The sequence below is a fragment of the Protopterus annectens genome, chromosome 12.part0 (assembly GCF_019279795.1).
Source record: "Protopterus annectens isolate FY-2018-M chromosome 12.part0, PAN1.0, whole genome shotgun sequence".
Taxonomy (NCBI): domain Eukaryota; kingdom Metazoa; phylum Chordata; order Ceratodontiformes; family Protopteridae; genus Protopterus; species Protopterus annectens.
Genome location: NC_056746.1, coordinates 1,156,235,372 through 1,156,256,829, shown reverse-complemented (window position 1 = coordinate 1,156,256,829; position 21,458 = coordinate 1,156,235,372). Strand labels below are relative to the sequence as shown.

At 42.4% G+C, this 21,458-nt stretch overlaps 1 protein-coding gene across 2 annotated transcripts in view; it reads left to right on the top strand.

Annotated features, from left to right (window-relative positions):
• Positions 1–21,458, top strand: part of ACSS2 (acyl-CoA synthetase short chain family member 2) — an 822,457-nt gene that overhangs the window by 318,997 nt on the left and 482,002 nt on the right. For both annotated transcript variants that reach the window (XM_044090187.1, XR_006367143.1), the window contains exon 7: positions 15,339–15,456. In XM_044090187.1, the coding sequence (XP_043946122.1) occupies positions 15,339–15,456 (118 nt within the window). The remainder of the gene's footprint in view (positions 1–15,338; positions 15,457–21,458) is intronic.

The following is a 21,458-nucleotide window of genomic DNA, read 5'->3' as shown; positions in this document are numbered from 1 at the left end:
GTACCATTCTAATTTCTTCCACCAAATTTAATACCTCCCAGAGGCCAAGGTCACTATTTGACTTCCAATTTCTTGTAATAGTTTTTAGCCACTGTAAATATCAAGGATAGTAGTGCTTTCACTAAACTCTTTCACGGGCATTTGTTTACCCAGTTTAATAGGAAATTAATGTCATTAATCTGCCAGTCTGTCATTCTAATCCTACCTGTTAGCTCTTGCAAGTTCTGCCTAAATCTTAATATGTCACACTTGCAAAAATGTGTGTTTTCAATCTCCTTTGGAATTAGAATCATGCCTCCCACAATTCTCACTTATCCCAGGTACATTTTGTGTAGTTTTACAGGCGGATAAAATATTTATGGAGATACTTCCATGCAAAAATTCTGAATTTTCTCTGTTTCTTAACAAGTCTAGGAATCTGGCAAATTTCTCACCATTTATTGTAATTCCCCTTTCCTAAACTATCCCACTAATCTCTCAGCTGACCTGCGTTTCTGGACCACCTATTTTTTTTTACTAGTGCTGTACATATTCAGCTCACTGGTTTCTTATTTTTAGCATCTTGTGTTCTAGCTTCTATCAGTAGCTTTATTATTTCAGACCTCTCTTTGTTCAAACAAGTGATACCTGTGTCATGTTTACTAAGAACTGATATACTCCTCCATACTTCATAAGTTCTAATCCCCTGCAGCAATATTTCCCCACATATCCCCTCCCAGTCTAGTCTCCTGTCCCCTGCCATATCTTTTCCCAAAAACAAAACTTGTTTTGCCCTTCCAGTGATCATTCATTGCTTCAACAGTGCGTGTTCACTGGCTCCTATATAATTCTGTTGGCTGTAATTCAAATTTCCCCTCCCTGTATTCCTTTGTTCTTAATATTCCAGTCATGTTGTCAAAGATATCCAGTAACATATCCTATTCTCTTGATCTTTAGTGGGCGCTAATGACCAAATATTTATTTTCGTTGCTATATTCTAATTTGGAATAGTTCCCAACATCACTGATTTCCAATTAGCCTGATAGGAAGGACATTGGAGAAGCTATACCAACCTTAATTGAACAGCCTTAAAATATTCATATAGGTTCAGCAGTGGCAGCTCTCCCTCACTTGTTGATAGTGTGATTTTTCTCCACTGAACTCAAGGGTCTTAATCAAAGGCCTGAGCAACATACTGCACTTGGAGGACTAGAATTATAGGATCATAGGAAGTTACTAGGCTATTGGCCCTGAGGCCCTTAGTTTTTTTTAGTTTAAAAAAGTTTTATACCTAGTGTGAAAATTTTTTTACTAGGTATATGGTTTTAAGGATTAATTGGGTTGTTGATGGCAATGAAAATCTTGGTATAAATGCTGTGTTTTACTCGTTTGATTGTCTGATGAAGTGGCTGGTGCCACAAAAACGCTCACCTCTTTTAATAATAAAGCTGTTATTCTACATAGCTGTGGCTGCTACCTCCTGCTTTGTTTTTTACTGTTCATTTCATTGTTGTTGGAGGTAACTCTTGCCAGCACCGTTTGGTTTTTACTGCAGATATATATTTTTTTGGTTATAGAGTTTAATTGTTGCTTAGATCTGTGTTGAAACTGTTGTCTCACTGTTCTGAGAGACTGATTGGCAAATATACAGAGCTGAGAATATTTTTTTGGTTTTAAAGTTTGTACTGTTAGTTTTCCCTCCCTATTTTTGGTTTGCAGTTTAAGTTTGGTGGCTTTTGCAGTTGCCCGCCCCACTGTAGATTTGATTTGGGACACTCCCCCAGTCCCATCTGTTTACCACATTCTACCTAATAAACTCTTTCTGCACTTGTTTTTAGTCCTTTTTTAATTTAATTGCATTTTTTAAACTGTGTTTGGTTTAATACTGCTACATACTCAAGTGTGCTAGCTTGCACTGCATGTGAATTGTTTTTACTACTGTTTTTGCTACTTTTCTGTAAAAAAAAAAAAAAAAAAGTTGTTAGCCTGTTTCCTACCTTTCCTGTAACTAGTGTTCCAGATACAGATTTGCTGTATCCAGGACTGTATGTAAGCTTCTGAGTCCCCCAAGCCTTTCTGTATTGGAGGGAAGCCTTTTAGCTTATCAGTGGGAGTGGTAAGCACTAGGTAACCTGTCTACCACATAAGTAGTGGTTCTGGCACAGAATTTGTAGTTATTGGCCGTTTGGGCAATCTCTTCCATCTCTCTCAACTTTCTGATTTGAAAGCCTGTATTTGCACTTGTTTCTGTCCTGTAACTCATCTAGTGCAGATACAGATTCTTAGTTTTAGCACTTAAATTTGCTTGTTCATGCTCAGCACTTGTTCAGAACTTGTAAGCACTAAATAAGCTACTAATTACTATAGCACTCTGTCTTCCTCATTACCTAGAGGAAAACAGTTTTTGTACTTACTTTTCTCACTTGCTTAGAGAAAAACAGCTCTTGTACTCACTTTCTTCACTTATCTAGAGGAAAAACCCTGCAACTCTCCTTTTGCGCGGTCTTGCGCACAGAGCAGCATAGGGCAGCGTAGGGCAGTGCCGGTTAGCTGGGGTATACTATTCCCGGCCCCACAAAGTCTGCGCTGTAAATTTTCCCTTAGAACCAGTCAAGCCTCAACTCAAGTGCTTCAGATCAGCTGCTCGCATCACTTGCAAAACAGAAATCAGCACTTGTCCTAATCTCCTAGACAGCACTATTATTCTCCAAATTTCCTAGAAATCACTATTATAATATAGCATAAGACCCTCGATCATCTGCAGGACTTAAGTTCAATTTTCTCTTCAAAGCATGTCCAGAGGTCAGCTTCAGGTGTACTCTCCAGTTCATCTGGTGGAATTGGGCATCCTGAGGCAATGTCACAACTGCCTCATGTATACAGACAACCCTCTCCTCTTACCTCTAGACACAAACACTTGTGAGAGATGCAAATACACAGCCATACTGGATTCTAAGTGCTCTCAACCCATGACTGTAACAGACAGTCAAGAGGATAAGGGACACACTTGCATCACACCACCTGTCACACATGAATCTACAAAATAAGCACCGGCAAAACGCATAAATACACAAAAATGTATTCGGAGGCACTAGGTACCAATCTGAAAAAGAAACAGTGCTCTCCAAAGCAGACAAGCAAGCAACCTGCACCCCCAAACACAAGCCATAAAACACATAATTCACCTCAGCAGTGTGCCTCACAACAGCCCTTAAGGCAAAACACCATACCTAACACGCTAGTAATAGGAGACTCTATAGTAAGGCACACAGATGTTTCACTTGCCAGGCTGAACAAGGAGAAGGTTACTGTCAGCTGCCTGTCGGGTGCTCGGATCCGCCACATAACACAGGCACTTAGGTCACTCCAGAACGAGTACAAGTATGACGCTGCCATTGTACATGTTGGTGTGAATGATCTAAGACATACCTCCCTGGACTACATGAAAAGAGACATTGAGGAGCTCTCTGATCATGTAGCCCAAACTGGTATGACCCTGACCTTAAGTAGCATACTACCTTCACCTAGAATGATACCACAATACAAAGACAAAATGATCAATTTCAACAATTGGCTAAGCTTCTGGTGTCATTGTAAGGGGATCCAGTGTCTGTCTGCCTGGGATGACATGATAGACAAGCCTCGCTGGTTTGCCAGCGATGGGTTGCACCTGTCACCCCTAGGTTTTCAAATACTGGCCAAGGCTCTTGCCGTCCCCATAGTGCCATTTTTAGGCAAGGCTCAAAGGACAAACCAACCACCGTAACCAGCACAGGTAACCAAAAACTAAGGGTAATGCTACTCAGTGCCAGAAGTCTCAACCTCAAAATGCACACACTCGAGGCTTTCCTCAGCATGGAGAAAATCGATGTCTGTGCAGTGACGGAAACCTGGTTCAAGGCTCAAGAGAGCACCCCAGCACTGCCAGGTTACAATTCATATCATACTTTCTGGCCTCAGTTACCGGATCGCAGTACAAAAGGCAGAGGTGTACCTATATTCATCAAGGATACCCATATCTCCAGGTTAATAGTGCAGCATGATGCCCCAGAGATCATCCATGCACAACTATCAGCAGGCAAAACCACATTTCAAGTCATAGCCGGCTATAGATCGCCCACCATGTCCCAAGATGCTCACTCTGCATTCCTTGAGACATTGGAAAATATAAAGGTCCTACCCAACACCATAATCTTGGGTGATTTCAACTACCCTGGTATAGACTCTGTGAACTACCAATGTTCCAACTCCTATGCTCAGCGATTCATAGAATTTATAAATTCAAATGCCCTTGAACAACTAGTATGTTCCCCCACTAGAAGGGACAACATATTGGACTTAATCATCACAAATATGGGCTCCCATTGTACCACTCCCATTATCACTCCCTCCTTGGTCAGATCCAACCACAAACTGATATCCCTGGACATCCTCACCCCTCCACCTCCCCCAGTCAAAGAAACCATAGTCAAAAACCTTTCCAAAGCAAACTTCAAACTACTTGCATCTGAAGTGGAAAGCTTCACTATTCCCTTGCAGAAGGATAATGATATCCAGGATGCGGAATCCTACACCAAGGCACTCTGTATGCATCTTCAGGATTCCATGGACCGTGCTATCCCAAATAAAACCAAGACTCTTTCCTCAAGCAAGAAGAAACCAGTCTGATGGACCCCGGCCATAAGCAAACTTTACAATCAAAGGAGGAAACTTATACTAAAAAAGCCCAAATCTCAAGTAGAAAAATCATCCCTGATTAGCATTAGTAAGAAACTGAGGGCCCTCATCAAGTCAACTAAAGCTAATTTTGAAAAGAAAGTTGCCAATGATGCCAAGGATAACCATAAGGCCTTCTATGGCTACGTCAAAAACCTAAATGGCAATGCTCAGGTCTTTTCTGAGCTATTACAAAATGGAACAAAATACACTGACCCTTCTGACATTGCCAACATCTTGGCTGACAGGTTCAGTGCAAATCCCCTCACCACCTACAGGGCCTATTACCATTCCAGGGGATTGCGTAAGTCCAATTATTACTGATACGTTGGTTAACAAGGCTCTATCTAAAGCTAAAAACACTGCCTCTATGGGACCAGATGGTGTCCCAGGCTGTGTCATATGCAAGCTCCAAAAGGAATTAACCTCTCATCTTAATACCCTGTTCAGTCTCAGCCTCTCCACAGGATATGTGCCCATAGAATGACGCACGGCAACGGTGGTCCCGCTACACAAGGGTGGGGCCACAGTTGACCCTGGGAACTACTGACCAGTAAGCCTGACCAGTCTGATCTGTAAGGCTATGGAGCGAATCATTATGGAACTCATAAATGGAGAGATTGGGAACCTCCAGTTGCTGGACCCCACACAGTTCAGCTTCGTCAAGGACAGATCATGCCTCCTGAACCTGGTGGATTTCTTTGAGACAGTTACTCAGGCTATAGATAAGGGAAAGGAGGTACACACGGCTTACCTTGACCTTGCTAAAGCATTTGACACCATTCCCCATTCAGGAATTATTGATAAGCTCACCAGCCTGGGCATAAACCCTTATGTCACAAGATGGATCGCTAACTGGCTCTCTGACAGATCCCATAAAGTAAGAGTAGCGGGATCTATGTCCTAATCCAGACCAGTAACGAGTGGTGTGCCTCAGGGCACTGTCCTGGGGCCCCTCCTGTTTGTCATACACTTCTCAGAAGTACAGGCAAGCACGGAAGGGCTGTGCTTGACTTAAGTTTGCGGACGGCTGCAAACTGGGTGCTATAATAGAGTCTCTGGCTGACATGGAGATCCTCAAGAAGGGCCTAAATGAGACTGATGCATGGTGTCAAAGCCATGATCTCAAGCTAAATGCAAAAAAATACGTAGTAATCCCCTCTGGAAAAAACAGAGTACCCGCAAACTACAACATAGGACGTAATCCCCTGAAATCTGAAGAAGAAATAAGGGATCTAGGGACCCAAGTAGATAGTCAGCTTTCCTTTGATAACCATGTTGCCAAAGTGGTTAGAAAATCCTTCTATGTGACCCATCTGATCACGAAAGGGTTCGCATCAAGATCTAAGGATGTAATGGTGCCCCTCTATTCTTCCCTCATCAGACCCATTATTGAGTACAATGCACCAATTGGAATGTAACTGGCTTGACATCTCCAGCAGCTGGAGAGACCACAGAGGTACCTAACCAAGAGGATTACTGGCCTCAAACAGTTGCCCTATGCAGCACAATTGAAAAAGCTAAGACTGTTCTCTGTTGCATACCGCTTTCTCAGAGGCGATCTCTGTCTAACGTACAGGGCCATGTCCAACCCAGAATTGTTGAACATGCTCCATCTTAGCAAAACCAAATCTACTCGAGCTACACGCTCTAGGAATATAAACCTCAACACAACAATGAATAGAACATGCTGGAGGGATAGATCCCCTTCGCAGAGACTTCCCTTACTATGGAACAGGGTCCCGATCTTCATAAGACAGAGCCCTTCACTATCACTCTTCAGGGGGAACCTTAATGAGTGGATGGGTAACAGAAAGTTCTCACCCGGGATTACACCAACAGCACTACTAGATAGGGGCCAAGGGTACTAGCTGCTAGTATAAGGGTCTAGGGAACTACTTAAGGGGCGGTGAATACCGCACAACGTGGCTGGGCTAATATATGCCTTTGGGCAGATAGCCCAGTACCAACCTACGAACCTATAGTAAAAACAAATTTATCCTGATCAATTATCTTGGGTTTAGCTAATCTCTCTGCCAAAATAGCTATAAATATCTTTATAATCATGGTTCAAAACTGAAATAGATCTGTATGAACTCAGGTTACTAGGATCTTTCCCCTCTTTTAAATTTACTGAAATAACTGCTTTATGTCAAGAGTCAGTTTACTCTTCCACCCTAAAATAATTTTAAACATTTTCTGGAAAATGGAAATTAAATCTTTTTGAAACTCCTTCCAATCTCAATCCAGAGATTGCCTCAACCCCCTAATTTATCCAGTGCCTGTTTTTGAAAACGATCTTTAATTTCTTGTAACAAATTAACTTGTATCCCATTGGTGTAAAACGGACCATGCATAATTGAGGGTACTACTGTTCCTTCACCCTTTGCATAATCATCTTTTCATCATAGCTCTGGTACTCCAGATAAAGGTCTCCCCATTAAGCCAAAAAATATATTACCAAGCACCATTTGAAATTAAATGGACTTCATCCTGATACCTGACTAATGGCTAAGTGAAGAGGAGGAGGATCAGCTGGTCTTTCACCTCTCAACCTCATCCAATAAATATTTTTAACTACCAATAACCCTTATGTGATCAGTCCCACAACTTGAACGGCTGTCAAAGTGGTTGCTTGGTCAGCACTGAACTGCCAATAAATACGCCAGTGAGTCTGCACCCACTCCAATTGCAGAAATCTAATTGAATGCATATTAATTCATGCTACAAGAGCTAAAGAACTATGAAAACTTAAGTAAGTCAAACCTCCAAATTCAGATATTAACTTATACAATGCTGTTTTGCACATACACATTTTATTTGCTTTATTGACCTGTCAGTCGAACTGACCAATAATTAAGCTAACTGCCTCATGGTGTGAACTAAAATCCCCACTAGTGCTAAGGGTACTTTCTCTTTTGCCAGGGTTTAATTTTTATGGAAGAGCAAAAAGAGTTCAGGAGTTTCTTTTTTTGTCAGGGTCATTTTTGCTGCCCCAGTGGTCCTGCCTGTTTGGGCCTAAATCTTTATAAGCTGTGGTCTTTTTGTTAGATCTAAACCTTTGGTGAAAATTCACAGTATCTTATCCTTAATAAGAAGGCTCACACCCGCTAAGACCATTACTTTAAAATATGCAGGATGTAAAGGTTTAACATTTAGTCTGTTGTTCTTACTGTGCCACATGGCACAGTAAGATCAACAGACTAAATGTTACTGTGCCACATGGCAAGTATGAACTGGTTTATTTTTCTTCTAGTATCCAATTTAAAATCAACTTCACAGTAAATTGCATACTAGTTGTGTTTCAGTACATTTCACAAATACCACAACAGCTTCACTACTTCCTCTTAATGCATATAATGTGAAAAGCTTTATAATTTACTTTAGTTGCCTTGTGGATGTAGCAGCTGAAGCCATTATATTCCTGAGAGCCCTCCCAATGGATAGCTTTTCTTCCAGCAGGTTAGGCCATTGGGCCTTCTGTGACATTTGCCCACCTTATTTTTTTTCTGGTAGGCTAATAAGACTAATTTTTTTTTCTGCAGACTGCATACTTGCCATCTGTACAAGTCTAGTGTCCATTAATTCCACATTGGCTTCATTGGTGATCACCAACTGGTGCTTCATCTTCATCATCTCTTCTTGCAAAAAATGAATTTTGTTCAAATGCTCAGTTAGTTCAATATCAGTTTCTTTATCTCTTGTGCGACACGGAACATCAATTCTTCTAATCACAGATTAGTTTTGATGAGCTCTGTCATTGAAATTAATGTTACTTGCTGTTCTTGCTGACTTAGAGACACGACTGCAGTCAACTGTGAATGTTTCTCATCTGTTGTCTTCTCATTTTCAGAGTGCCTAGTTCTCTCATGGCTGGATCACAATGCGTTATTTTATTTTTTTAATTCTGTTTGTTGTTGAGTCTTTCGGCTTTTCCCGGTTAGGGGTCACCACAGCGGAACTCCGGTCCGCTAATGATTAGTAGTTGATTTTTACGTGTCAAGTTCCCAGCCCTGACGCACAACCTTCAAAGAAGGTATGCCCATTCACGCATGTCTCCATTGCAGAAGACGCTCTAGCTGAGAATCGAACCGGACAGCGTCTTACTGGGAGGCGACAACGCTACCACAGCTAATTCTGTTTGTACTGGTACTAAACATCTTTTCTTGTAATAGTTAACTTAGATAGCTTTCATAAAGATGCAGTTTTATTTTCAAGAATTGTGATAGGTTTTTTCTGAAGCAGAGACTAAAACTCTTGCAGCTGTTGGGTAGATACTGTTACTATAAATGCCTGGTAAGCACTGTTTTCATAGTATACTTTTGTGTCTTCTGTTGTCTACAGACTTCATCTGTCACAGCTATGAGCTTCCTGTCCTACTTTTTCACCCTATTGCTCCATATTTCTGTTCTTGCCTATTGTTATTGTGCAGTTCTGTCTGTGTTATGATTATCTTTTAAGAATAATGTAAACTTGGACAAGAAAGGTATTAAACCAAAGTCATCGCTTTATATCTAATCTCAACGAAATTATACTGTAGCCCAGATAGACATACTAATAAATATGTCGACTTGCTAGGTGTAATATCACCTTTCATGCTATCTTGTTGTGTTGATGTGACTTTAAAACTCTGTGTATTACCTTTTTTTTTTTTGTGGGGGTTTATTTTTAGAATTCTGTTGTATTGTATTGTATTATATTGTATTGTGTTGCACTGTATTTAAATATCCCTGTCACACTTTCATATTACTTTAGTATATTAAATAAAATTCTGTATAACATCTTTATCTGTATTTTTACACTGCCATTTTACCCGGGTTGAAGCTGAAAAGGGCCATTGTTCACCCTACTGGTTATCAAAAAAATACGTGAATAAAATAAATAATTATATGAAGATGCTGTTTCTGTTTTGCTGCTGTTATCAGTTTTGCTTCTTGAATGTTTTGCTTTGTTGAGGTCAGTATGGTTTCTGTGGCATAAAATGTATCACTCTTGTTTCCCCCTTGGACCAAGGGCGCAATTTTCATATCCACATTGATACATCATACTACTGCTACTTTTAGTATTACTGACGATGTTCTTCGTGTTTCACTGTTGCAGTCATCACGTTTGGGTTTTCCCTGCCAGGGTAGCCCTCAGCTGGCCCGAATACCAGAGGCTTAGTATTTTTACGTCAGTTGCTGTTGCTTCAGGACTAATGTTAGGTCGTCAGTAGTATAAAGTACGGCAGCTGACACCATTACATCAGTCTTTTTTGCCGAGGAGCCCAAAGCAGAAGCAGTTTGCACGAGTGGCGGTTGGCCACTACCTGAGTTTTGTCTTCCGAATTGAAGCTGAATTCTTCTAAAGCTAAGTACCCCGTTAGGGATCCTTTTTTCTTGCTCTAACCGATGTCAGAAAAAGTTAACAATTGTTTCGCCTGTGGAAAGCAAATACCACACCGAGACTTTCATTCTTACTGTGTCACTTGCTTAGGCCCTGACCATGATGTCCCTCGCTGTCGCTTTTGTGCTTTGTTCAACGCCAGAACTATACTTCATTGGGCCCTTATTGTAGCTAGATATTTTTGCTCACAGTCCTCGAATTCCAATATGGCTTCGGTAAGCCATCTGACAGCAGATCTTCCAAAACAAGTAAGGATAAAGACAGAGACAGACCGCACAGGTCCAAGCATACCGACGACACTTCCGTTAAGCTAGTTGTCAGTTCTCTGGTCTTCAGTGAGGCGCTTTTGCAGCCCTTGATGGCCGCTTCTCTGGATTTGCAGGCCGCTACCGAGACCCTTTCGGAGTCCAGCATGCTGCAAAACTCTTCTTCGACTAAGGATCCTGCGGTTGTCTCTACCTTGGATGAGTTTGGAGCCGCTGAGCATGCACCGGCTTCCAAGGAAGTACTTTGCACTACCGATTCTCGACACAAACCGACGACGACTTTTGTGTCTACCATTCTTTCGAAAACTACAGAGTTTCTAAGGCCCAGGGTGCGAACCACGCCCAAGAAACCGATGACCCAGTCTCAGACACCTGCTTCCTTGCCTCAGTCTCAAATGCTTAAAATGGCAGATGACCTTGTAATGCTGATCAGGGGAAGCCAAGCTACCCCTTCCAAAAGAAAAATAGATCTGTTCCCAGTAGTTTTATGTGAACAGGAGTCTGATGGCTCTGATGCATCTGAATATGAAGACATGCAACATCTCTCTGCTTATGAGGATTCTGATGCAGAGGAATCCCTTCCTTCAGCCTCTCCACCGGATGACTTTTCCTGTGAGGAAAGCCTTCATACTTTAAGGGAGCATTTCCAATGGGAATGTTAGGACTACCCTCAGTCTAAAAAGAGACTGAGAGAATTCTTAGATCTTCCACAGCACAGACCCCTGGCCATTCCTCCTGTCCTGGATGTTGCGGAGGATGTTTTCATGAAATCCAGTTTGACTGCTGACATCCTCCCTCCTGCTGCCAGAAAACCTGACAGGTATCACAGAGTCCCTGACTCGCGCAGATTTATTTTCAAAAATCGTACTGCCGACCCTGAGGTTATTTCTCAAGGGCCTAAAGGAATTAAAGCAACTTCTGCTAAGTATCCCACCCCCTCAGATAGGGATTCCCAAGCACTAGACAGATGGGGTAAAAAAGTATACACCTCTGTTACTCTGGCTATCAGAGCACTAAATTGTCAGTTCCATATGCTATAATTTCAGCAGCATACCATGGAACTCCTCAAACAAAAAATATCATCCTTTCCTGCTTGTGCAGAAAATAAAGAGTTACAACAGTTAATGCATTCTGCAAGTGAAGTAACTAAGCACACCTTACACTGTGGTTTTGACACCCTAGAAACTTCTTGCAGGGCAGCACTCACCAGTTCTGTCCTTATAAGGCATGCTTGGCTTAAGGAACAGCCCTTGCCAGACCATGTCAAACCTAAATTATTGGATGCACCCTTGCACAATGACAAATTATTTGGCACCAAGGCAGAGGAGGTCTTAAAAAAGATGGAAGAAAAAGCTAAATCTATGCAGACAGTTAAGGATTTCCTACAAGTCCAGCCACCCAGGTTCAAGTAGGCATTGTCCCTCCAAGGACTGGTCCTTTCCTGCCCCCTCCAGGTCAGTTCAGCCCAGACCCCGGGGTAGCAGACCCCCTAGACAACAGCCACAGGGAATGCAGAGATCAAAGCATTGGAGTTCCACCACTTCAAAACCAGAGAGTGCAAAGCCACCACCTCATAGTAAGATCTCACAATGACTCTCCACCTCCACCCCCACCCTCTGCCCACCTGCACTTGCCCCTAGGAGGAAAACTCTCCTTCCACACAATCACCTGGGCCACCATTACCAACGACCACTGGGTCCTCACCATAGTGTCCCAGGGATACAAATTTTCTTTCCACACTCTCCCAACCCCAAAAGAGTTCCCAGATCTTCCTCCAAACCAGTGGGGAGAGGCGAAAAAGCAAGTCTTTACCCTCCAGCAACTACTACCTATGCTCTCCAAGAATGCTTGGCTAGCCACCCTAGACCTAAAAGAGGCCTACTCCCACATCCCAATCAGGGAATCCTGCAGGAAATATCTACATTTCAGGGCAGGATCCCTGCACTTTTAGTTCTCTGTGCTTCCCTTTGGCTTATTTACTGCACCCAGAGTTTTCACAAAATGTCTGGCTCCTGCCATTGCCTTTTGCAGACAAAGAAATATACAAATTTACCCATACTTAGACAACTGCCTAATTCGGGCAGACATGAAAAGCTGCTCAAGCACCTGGCCTTTGTAAAGTCCCTACTGACCTCCCTAGGGTACACTAGCAATGAAAAAAAATCCAAACTAGTACCCACCCAAAGGATTATATTCCTGGGAGCAAGCCTGGACACAGCACCCCAGACGGCATTCCTTACACCAGAAAAGCAAACTTACCTGACAGCCTACTTCTTCCAACTAGCCACCAGACCCCAATTATCTGCAAGGAAAATCCTGCAAGCTCTGGGGTTCTTGGCATCTTGTATTCTACTCATTCCATATGCCAGACTGCATATGAAGAAACTTCAGTGGGACCTAAAAAGCCTTTGGTGTCAACACTCTCAAGACCTGGAAACTCTTATACCAGTGATACCTTGCCTAAGAAAAGATTTTCTTTGATGGGCAGCAGCATGCTCCCACAACAAGGGACTACCTTTCTCACCACCCCCGCCACCCAGACCCTCACCACAGACGTATCAGACTATACCTGGGGTGCACACCTGGAAGGCTGGTGCATACAGGGCCAGTGGACCCCACAGCAAATACATCTGCACATCAACCAAAAAGGGATGCTAGCTGTCCAGCACGCATTGACAGCTTTCAGGCCCCTTCTCTCCCGAGGGGCTCTTCTGATCAAAACAGACAACACCACTGTGATGTGGTATATCAGCAAGCAGGGAGGGACTCACTCCTACCCTCTGTGCAGGCTCGCCATGACCCTTTGGCACACAGCCTCAGCCTTGCAACTACACCTGTTAGCACAATTCCTGCCAGGCTCTCTAAACTCTGTGGCAGACAACCTAAGCAGAAATCTTCTGGACCCACACGAGTGGTGGCTAGACCAAAGAACCTTCACTCTAATAACTCAGAAATGGGGCACCTCGAAGGTCGACCTATTTGCTTCCCACTCCAACCATCAGCTCAGCAAGTTCTGCACCAGGGAGCCTCACTCCAGGGCCTGGAAAGTGGATGCCGTATCCTTCCCCTGGGTCAGCCTGTCGGTCTATGCATTTCTCCCACTATCTCTCATTACCAGGGTACTGCTCAAAATAAGGGAGGAAAAACCAAGGACAATTCTGATTGCTCCAGACAGGCCTCGCCAGCACTGGTACCCACTGCTGCGCAGCCTGTCCCTACTGCCAATATAGCATCTCCCTCAGACCTCAACCCTCCTGACCCAGAGGGAAGGAGAATTCATACACCCCCAACTGCAGACCCTTAATTTGGCAGCCTAGCTTATTCCCTCACCTCTGATCAAGCTGCCAATCTCAGTAAATAGGTTCTAGATGTTATATGTGAGGCTAGACGCCCTAGCACTAGAAGATCTTATGCTGACAAATGGAAAAGGTTCTGCACCTGGATTCATGCTAAGGGAACTGATACAGCACAGCCCTCTCTACCTCTCATCCTGGATTACCTAGCTGACCTGCTGCACAATGGTCTCTCCTTTTCATCTATTAAAATGAATGCCTCTGCTATCTCTGCTCATTTCAACACTGGGCACCCACTTTTCTCACATCCTCTCATCAAACAGTTCCTAAGAGGGACTAGCAACTTGAGGCCACCCAGAAGAGCACCTACCCCAGCTTGGGACAAAATCTCACCCCCCCCCCCCCTTTGAACCAGCATCTTCAGCAGAGTTAAAGTTTCTCTCCTGGAAGACAGCCGTGCTTCTGGCCATCACTTCTGCCAGAAGAGTATCCACGTTACAAGAACTCATGGCTGTAGAGCCCTTCATCATCTTCCATGCTGACAGGGTGTCCCTCAGGACTAACCCATCCTTCATGCCCATAGTGGTGTCCAGTGTGGCTCTCAACCAATCCATTCATTTGCCCACCTTTTTCCCTAACCCACAAACAAGGGGGAAAGGATCCTGCACTCTCTAGATGTGCACAGACAGCTCAGATTCTATCTACGTAGGACTAAATCATTCAGAAAGACTGATCAATTGCTATTCAGCTTTGCTGCAGGGGCAGAGGGCAAAGCCATATCCAAACAAACCATTTCCAAATAGATAGCACACTGCATCCATTTCTGTTACAAGCAACATGGGAAACCACCCCCTAAGGGGGTCAGGACTCATTCTGCCAGAGCAGCCTCCACCTCTTCAGCTTTCCTCAGAGGAGTCCCCACCAGGGACATCCTGGGGGCTGCTACATGGAGATCTGTTCACATCTTCACCAAGCATTTCCACCTGCCTATCTTTTCCAAATCCAGGGCAGGCTTTGCCACTGCAGTCTTGCAGGGCATCCTAGCCAGCCCCTAGTCTTCTTGACTGCCTCCACCCTTTTCCTCGGCTTTGGGAATAAACCCAAATGTGATGACTGCAACAGTGAAACACGAAGAGCATAGTACAGTTGTGTACACTTACCATAAATGAAGATGCTCGAGTGTATTCACTGTTGCAGTCCTGGTTTCCCTCCTTTAATCCCCCTTTTCTTCTCTATCTCTCTCTCTCTCTCTCTCTCTCCTTACAAGGAACTTTTTGGTATTTACTTTCTACTGGTGGGGTTCTTCCACCATATCCTGGCTTCCACTTGGGGGCTCCTGACAGGGCATGAAAAACTGATGTAATGGCGTCAGCTGCCTTACTTTATACTACTGACAACCTGATGTCAGTCCTGAAGTGACAGCAACTGATGCAGAAATACTAAGCCTTTAGTATTCGGGCCAGCTGAGGGCTACCCTGGCAGGGATAACCCAAATGTGATGACTGCAACAGTGAATACAGTCGAACATCTACATTTATGGTAAGTTTTCACAATTGTACTTTCCCTGTCACATTTAACCTGCTTAATGCATCTGGAGATATTGACTTAACATGAAAGGAGATGAGATGAGAGTTAGGCAAATTCAGTAGGACATAATTAATATTAATATACCACTAATGGCCTGTTTCATTCACTCTAGAAACTTTCCTGTCACAAAATGCATTGTGGTAAAGCACTTGTGGAAAACAGAACCCAGTTCCAATGATGTATGTGCTGAAGGACCATCACCACTCAAGAGAATTTGCCAGAACTTACAGGTACTGTGCACAGCTAGTAAACATATGAGCTGTAGATTTAATGGAATGTGTTGACACCTAATTAAAGAAATATGTATAAAATAAAATAACAATGTCCATGGAACAAGATTTGTGGATGGGTCTTGGAAAATTTAAGATTTGGTGCAAAATTTAACAGGAAACTTACTTTTCTGTCACTTCTAAATCTAAACAGATCATCTATGAATTCAAATTGCAAAAGCAGGCTTTGTAATAAACCTTAAGATTTTTAGCAGATTATAACTCAAGTGTTTACAGTTTTATAGTTCAGTCGTTATCTTTCACTGAAAGGAAGTAAAAAACATTTCACATATATAGAAATCCCAATAGTATGGGATCTGTACCAACTGGTATCATTGAGATATAAGTTTATCATCCTATTTTTCTTGTGTACTAATTTAAACACGTGAACTATGATGGATACTAAAAATGCATTATAAATTTACTTGAGTAGTAGTTTCATCAAAGCCTTCGGTATAAAAAATAATGTAATCAGATCATCAAGTAGTAAAGCATGGTGGAATATGCTGCAGTTTTGAAACTTATATGCCCATCCAGAACTGAATTTACATATTTTGTGCATGTTGTTCTAAAATGTTATACTGTTTGAATACATTATTTTATTTTAAACAGCTTTTCCTTTAATTAGTTAACTGAAATTGTATATATCTAAAATTTACTACATGTGCTGTGCACATTCTTCTAGGTCACTTAAACCATTTTCCTTCACCATTGTTCAAAGTATTTGTTTGCTTCAGCCATCCTCTTCTTACCTGTCTGTTTTTCTTTGATTATCTTCTTATTGTTCTTTCATCCCAAGTTCAACATAGTTATACTGTTTTTGCAGCACATATGGGGTTCCGTTATATTTTGGTACTTGTTAAGGCATTATGGAGCATGGATTATGAATAGCAGAGTATCTGTAGAGCAGTCACATTATTCCTCTGACGTTTCTATATTATTATACAACTTCACATTTCTTTCAAACACAAGAGTGTCCCAGTGAACTGTAGTACCCTATAATAGAGTACACCTCTTTTTACTATGAAGATGTCACACAATTTTTACACATATAAAATATTTGATGAGTATTTTGGATCCCCTCCCCACACACATACATTTACACTGCCCCTGCCAACTCAGATAAGCAATTATTTAGCTGTGATTAAGTGACAGACAACATTTACTTTCTTACACAAAACTCCACCCCCAAGCATATTCAATTTGTAAGTGTTTTTACTTGAAAAGTGTGACATATGTTGAAATAGAGATGAGAAGAAGCAATTATATATGCTATCAGCCTGCCAGACCTTATTCTGATCATGTAAACCAAAAGCTGAAAATACACATTCAAAAGAACTGTCATGTGTAATAGGTGGGATTAATAGCTTTCTTTCATAATAGCTGCTCTGTCCGAATTATCATGGAATGTAAATGGCCTTTCAAGTACAGGCAAATAGTACTAAATTATATTAAGATATGTATGATGCAAATGTCAATGTGGTAATAGACACATTTGGACAGATATGAGCATGTGAAGACAGGACTTCAGCAGAAAATCAAGAACAAAGTAAAAGTGGGATAATAATACTGATTGCTAGATGGTCTCCAGTAGTGATAGAAGAGGGGAAAATATTGTAGATTTGTTGTAGTAAGGGGTTATTGGCAGGGCAGGAGGAGGAGGATTATACTGATTTACATTTATATTCCATGTAAAACTGTTATTTTGGTGCTTAAGAGAATTTTGGGAGGAATTGTATGTTTTCAACGGAGAATGGTATGCTGGGTCAGTGCTGGCTCAGGAGTTTGACTTTTGTCTGGCATTTGGCTTAGCAGACTAAGGAGCTGCTAATGAGCTGTTTCCTGTAGTCCAGTGGCCTAGCTTTGTATCCCTCAGCCTAACTTTCTAGCTTGAGGATATAAATTACATGAGATTGAACGTTGCCTGAATGAGGTACTTCATATGAGGGGTAGTGATGGAAGACCCTACTTTTCTGAGAGATCCAGGAGCAGTAATGTTGTTGACACTACTCTTGTTGGTACATGTTGTAAGAGTAGGATTTGTCTCACCTTTTTGAGTGATATGAACGTAGTATGTAATATTTTGAAAAAGAATTGGTAAATTTTACAAGTTGACCCTGACATCAGAAAGTTTATTGATGATTCTCCAAGGTTTTGTTTTAGGAGTAACCTTTCTGTTAAACAACTTTTATGCTATCAGAATAACTTGACAAAGACTGCAGTTCACTCTGACCAAAAAGGGACATTTAAAATATTGCACATGCAGAGCATGTAAATATATTCTAACAAACACCTCATTTAAGCAACTCAGTACTGGTTTTAACATAGAGATAGACTTTTACGCTGACTGTAAGAGTAAAGTAAGAGTAAAGATCTAGTTTATTATGCAGACTGTACTGTCTGCCGAGCCTTCTGTGTTGGCAAAATGAGTTGCACACTGAAAGAAAGGGTTATGGAGCATACAAATATATAAATTCAAAGAAGGTAACCAATACGCTGGCCAAGCATGTAATGGAACGAGGTAGTGACCACTTGTTCAAGTTTTTTATGCTCGAGCTGACTTCATTGAATGTGTGAGGTAGAGATCAGAATAATTTAACAGAATACTGTAAGCTACGTTGGATACTACTTCTATAAGCACACCTTCCACCAGGATTGAATGGCACGATTTCATTGAAGCCAGTGTTGAAGTCCCGCTCCCTTTGTCATTGAATTACACTTTTGGGGGCTTGGCTTATAGTGAGCACTTGATTGGTTGATTAATTTATGAATGAATAGTCAGCTGATTGGGCATATGTTTTAGTGATTGGACCTTTTTTAGATTTTTAAATGCTCTTCCTTTAGTGATTTTTGTATGGTCTGAAGAAACAGATTAAGTATCTGTGAAAGGGCTTACCTTTTATTTTACATTTTCTGTTTTTTTAAAGTTTATTTTCAGCCATGTTGATTGGAGTTTTTATTTATTTATTTTTTTTAGAGATTTGGTAAGTTAGCAAAGGGCACATTGCAAGAAGAAATAAATATTATGAGGGGAAAAGACAGAGATGAACTGTAAGAGACTGTAATAAACGAGGGGTAAGGAGTTTTAATGAAAGTTTTGATAACAACAAGAACTGGATAGCTCTACTGGGAATAAACAGATGTTCTTCATCTCACATTGCTGCAGTCCTTACACTTGGGTAGTCCGCTGTCCTTGGTCGGCCCGAATATCAAAGTATAAGGCTGACGTCGGTCAAGGCGCATTTGACTGACATCAGGACGTCAGGGTACAAATGCGCATGACCGACGTCATATCCTCAGTCTTTTTTGCCGCATGGTCTGATGCAGAAGCAGCATTGCAAGTGCCGGTTGGCGTTCTGAGATTTTTCGATTTCGAAGTTTCAGACCGAGTTCAAAGTTGGCTAAGTACCCCGTTGGGGAATATTTTAGTTTTTTCTTGCCTCAGTCATTTACCGGATGTTAGAAAAAGTCAATAATTGCATTTCTTGTGGGAAACAGATACCGCATAGAGATTATCATACTTTGTGTATTCCTTGCTTAGGGCCTGAGCACGACGTTGTTGGCTGTCGCTCTTGTGCTAGATTTAATAAACGCACTATAAAGAGAAGGTTGGATTGTGCAAGGTTAGTCTTTGGGAAGCGGTGCAATTATAAAATGCCGCCGGATGCTCCGGCGCCGCTTCTTCAAGAAGCGCAAGGACAAAGCAGTTAAGCCTAGGCTAGAAGAACCGTCTGTACCGGACGCCGGTTCTTTAGAGGTGTCGGTGGAGCCGGTGGCTCCACCGGAGGTTTCTTTGTGTTCCCAGGGTGAGACTTTATTATTGCAAGATGTGGCCTCTCAGGAGGCAAGTCAGGCTGAGGGGCTTCTCAGGTTACTATACTCCCTCCCTTCCCAGGGTGGCTAGGCCCTCTCCTTCTGTTTCAAAGGCTTCTCCCAGGGGCAGGCCAGGTTTGGCTTCAGTTGGTGTTACCCCTAGCTCTTCAGGTACTGTGCCCAAGAAGCATATGCTTAAAATGGCAGAAGATTTGATTACTTTGATTAGGGGTTCTATGCCCCCTCCTGATAAGAGACCTAGGATGGAGCCTGAGCTGGGGGGTTTTGAGCAGGCTTCAGATGTTTCAGAGTCTTCGGCTGAAGACTTGCAGGAGTACTCTCCTTATTCTGATTCTGATGTGGATGATTCTACTCCTTCTGCTTCTCCTCCTGAGGATTTTTCTTTTTCAGAAACTCTTCATTCCATGAGGGAGCATTTTAAGTGGGAAGGCCAGGACTTCTCTGATTCCAGGAAAAGGCTTAGGGAATTTTGTTTTTACCCCAGCATAGGCCTTTGGCTATACCTCCTGTTTTGGATGTAGTGGAAGATGTTTTTTCGGAGGCTTCTCTTAATCCTGATTCTTTGCCTCCTGCTCCTGTTAAGCCGGATAGGTATTACAGGGTGCCTGAAGCTCATAAGTATCTTTTTAAGAGTCCTAGGGCAGACCCAGAAACTGTTAGCCAGGGGCCTAAAGGTGTTAAGGCTTCTGTTGTAAAGAATCCGGTTCCTGCAGACAAAGAGGCTAGGGCCTTGGATAGATGGGGAAAGAAAGTTTATACTTCTTCCACTCTTGCTATGAGGGCTTTGAATTGCCAATTTCACATGTTGAAATACCAAAACTATCTCCTTTCACAATTGAAGTCTAAGGTTGATGCTCTGGCAGTAGGTATTGATTGTAAAGAGTTGCAGGATTTAGTACATGTTTCTGAACAGGTGGGTAAGCATTCTTTGCAATGTGGTTTTGATGCTGTACAAGCCTCGTCTAGGGAGGCTGCCACTGGGTCAGTTCTTCGCAGGCACGCCTGGCTAAGGGATCAAAATTTGTCTGAACATGTTAAAACAAGGATTTTAGGTGCTCCTTTACAATCTGACGTGTTGTTTGGTCCTCCTGTTGAGGCAGTTTTAAAGAAAATGGAAGACAAGGCTAAGTCTATGCAGACTGTTAAAGATTTTTTGCAGGTCCAGCCTCCAAAGTTTAGTAGAAATTGGCCTACTAAGGGGTGGACGTATCCTTCTTATGATTCCCAGTCTAGGGGTAGATCTAGACGTGGTAGGGGCAGAGCTCAGGGCTCTTTCAGGCCTAGAACAGGGAGTTCTCCTGCACAGTCTTCGGGTGAGGGCAGGGGTCAGTCCTTTCGTAAACAGACCCAATGACCTACCTTTTCAGCTGCCAGAGCCTTCTCGTCTGGCAGCACCTTTGGGAGGAAGGTTGGCACTTTTCAAAGAAAATTGGAGTTTAATTACCCAAGACAGATGGGTATTGGATATCATACACCACGGTTACAGGTTTTATTTCCATACCTTGCCTCCTTTCAAAGGCATGCCAGACGTTCCTCCTCAACAAAGAATAGAGGCTCACAAGCAAGTTTCTCTGTTACTCCAAATAGGGGCCATACAGCCGGTCCCTATGCCAGAAGTGGGCCTAGGATTTTATTCTCGCCTGTTCCTAGTACCAAAGAAGGGGAACACGTGGAGACCAATTTTGGATTTATCTACCCTCAACACTTATCTGGACATTCCCAAGTTCAAAATGTTGACGTTACAGCAGCTTTTACCTCTGCTGGGCAAAGATCATTGGATGGTAACTTTGGATCTCAAGGAGGCTTACCTTCATGTTCCTATCAGACTATGTTGCAGGAAGTATCTGCGTTTTCGAGCTGGGACTTCTCACTATCAGTTCTCTGCATTGCCCTTTGGCTTATCTACTGCGCCCAGAGTGTTCACGAAAGTTCTGGCTCCAGTGATAGCTTTCTTCAGGCTAAGAGGAATACAGATCTATCCTTATTTGGACGACTGCCTGATTCTGGCTCAAGGAAGGGAAGAGCTTCTTCATCATTTGGAATATGTGATAGCAGTGCTAAGATGCCTGGGGTATTCTGTGAACGAAATAAAGTCCAGTCTAGTACCCTCGCAGGCCATGTGCTTTCTG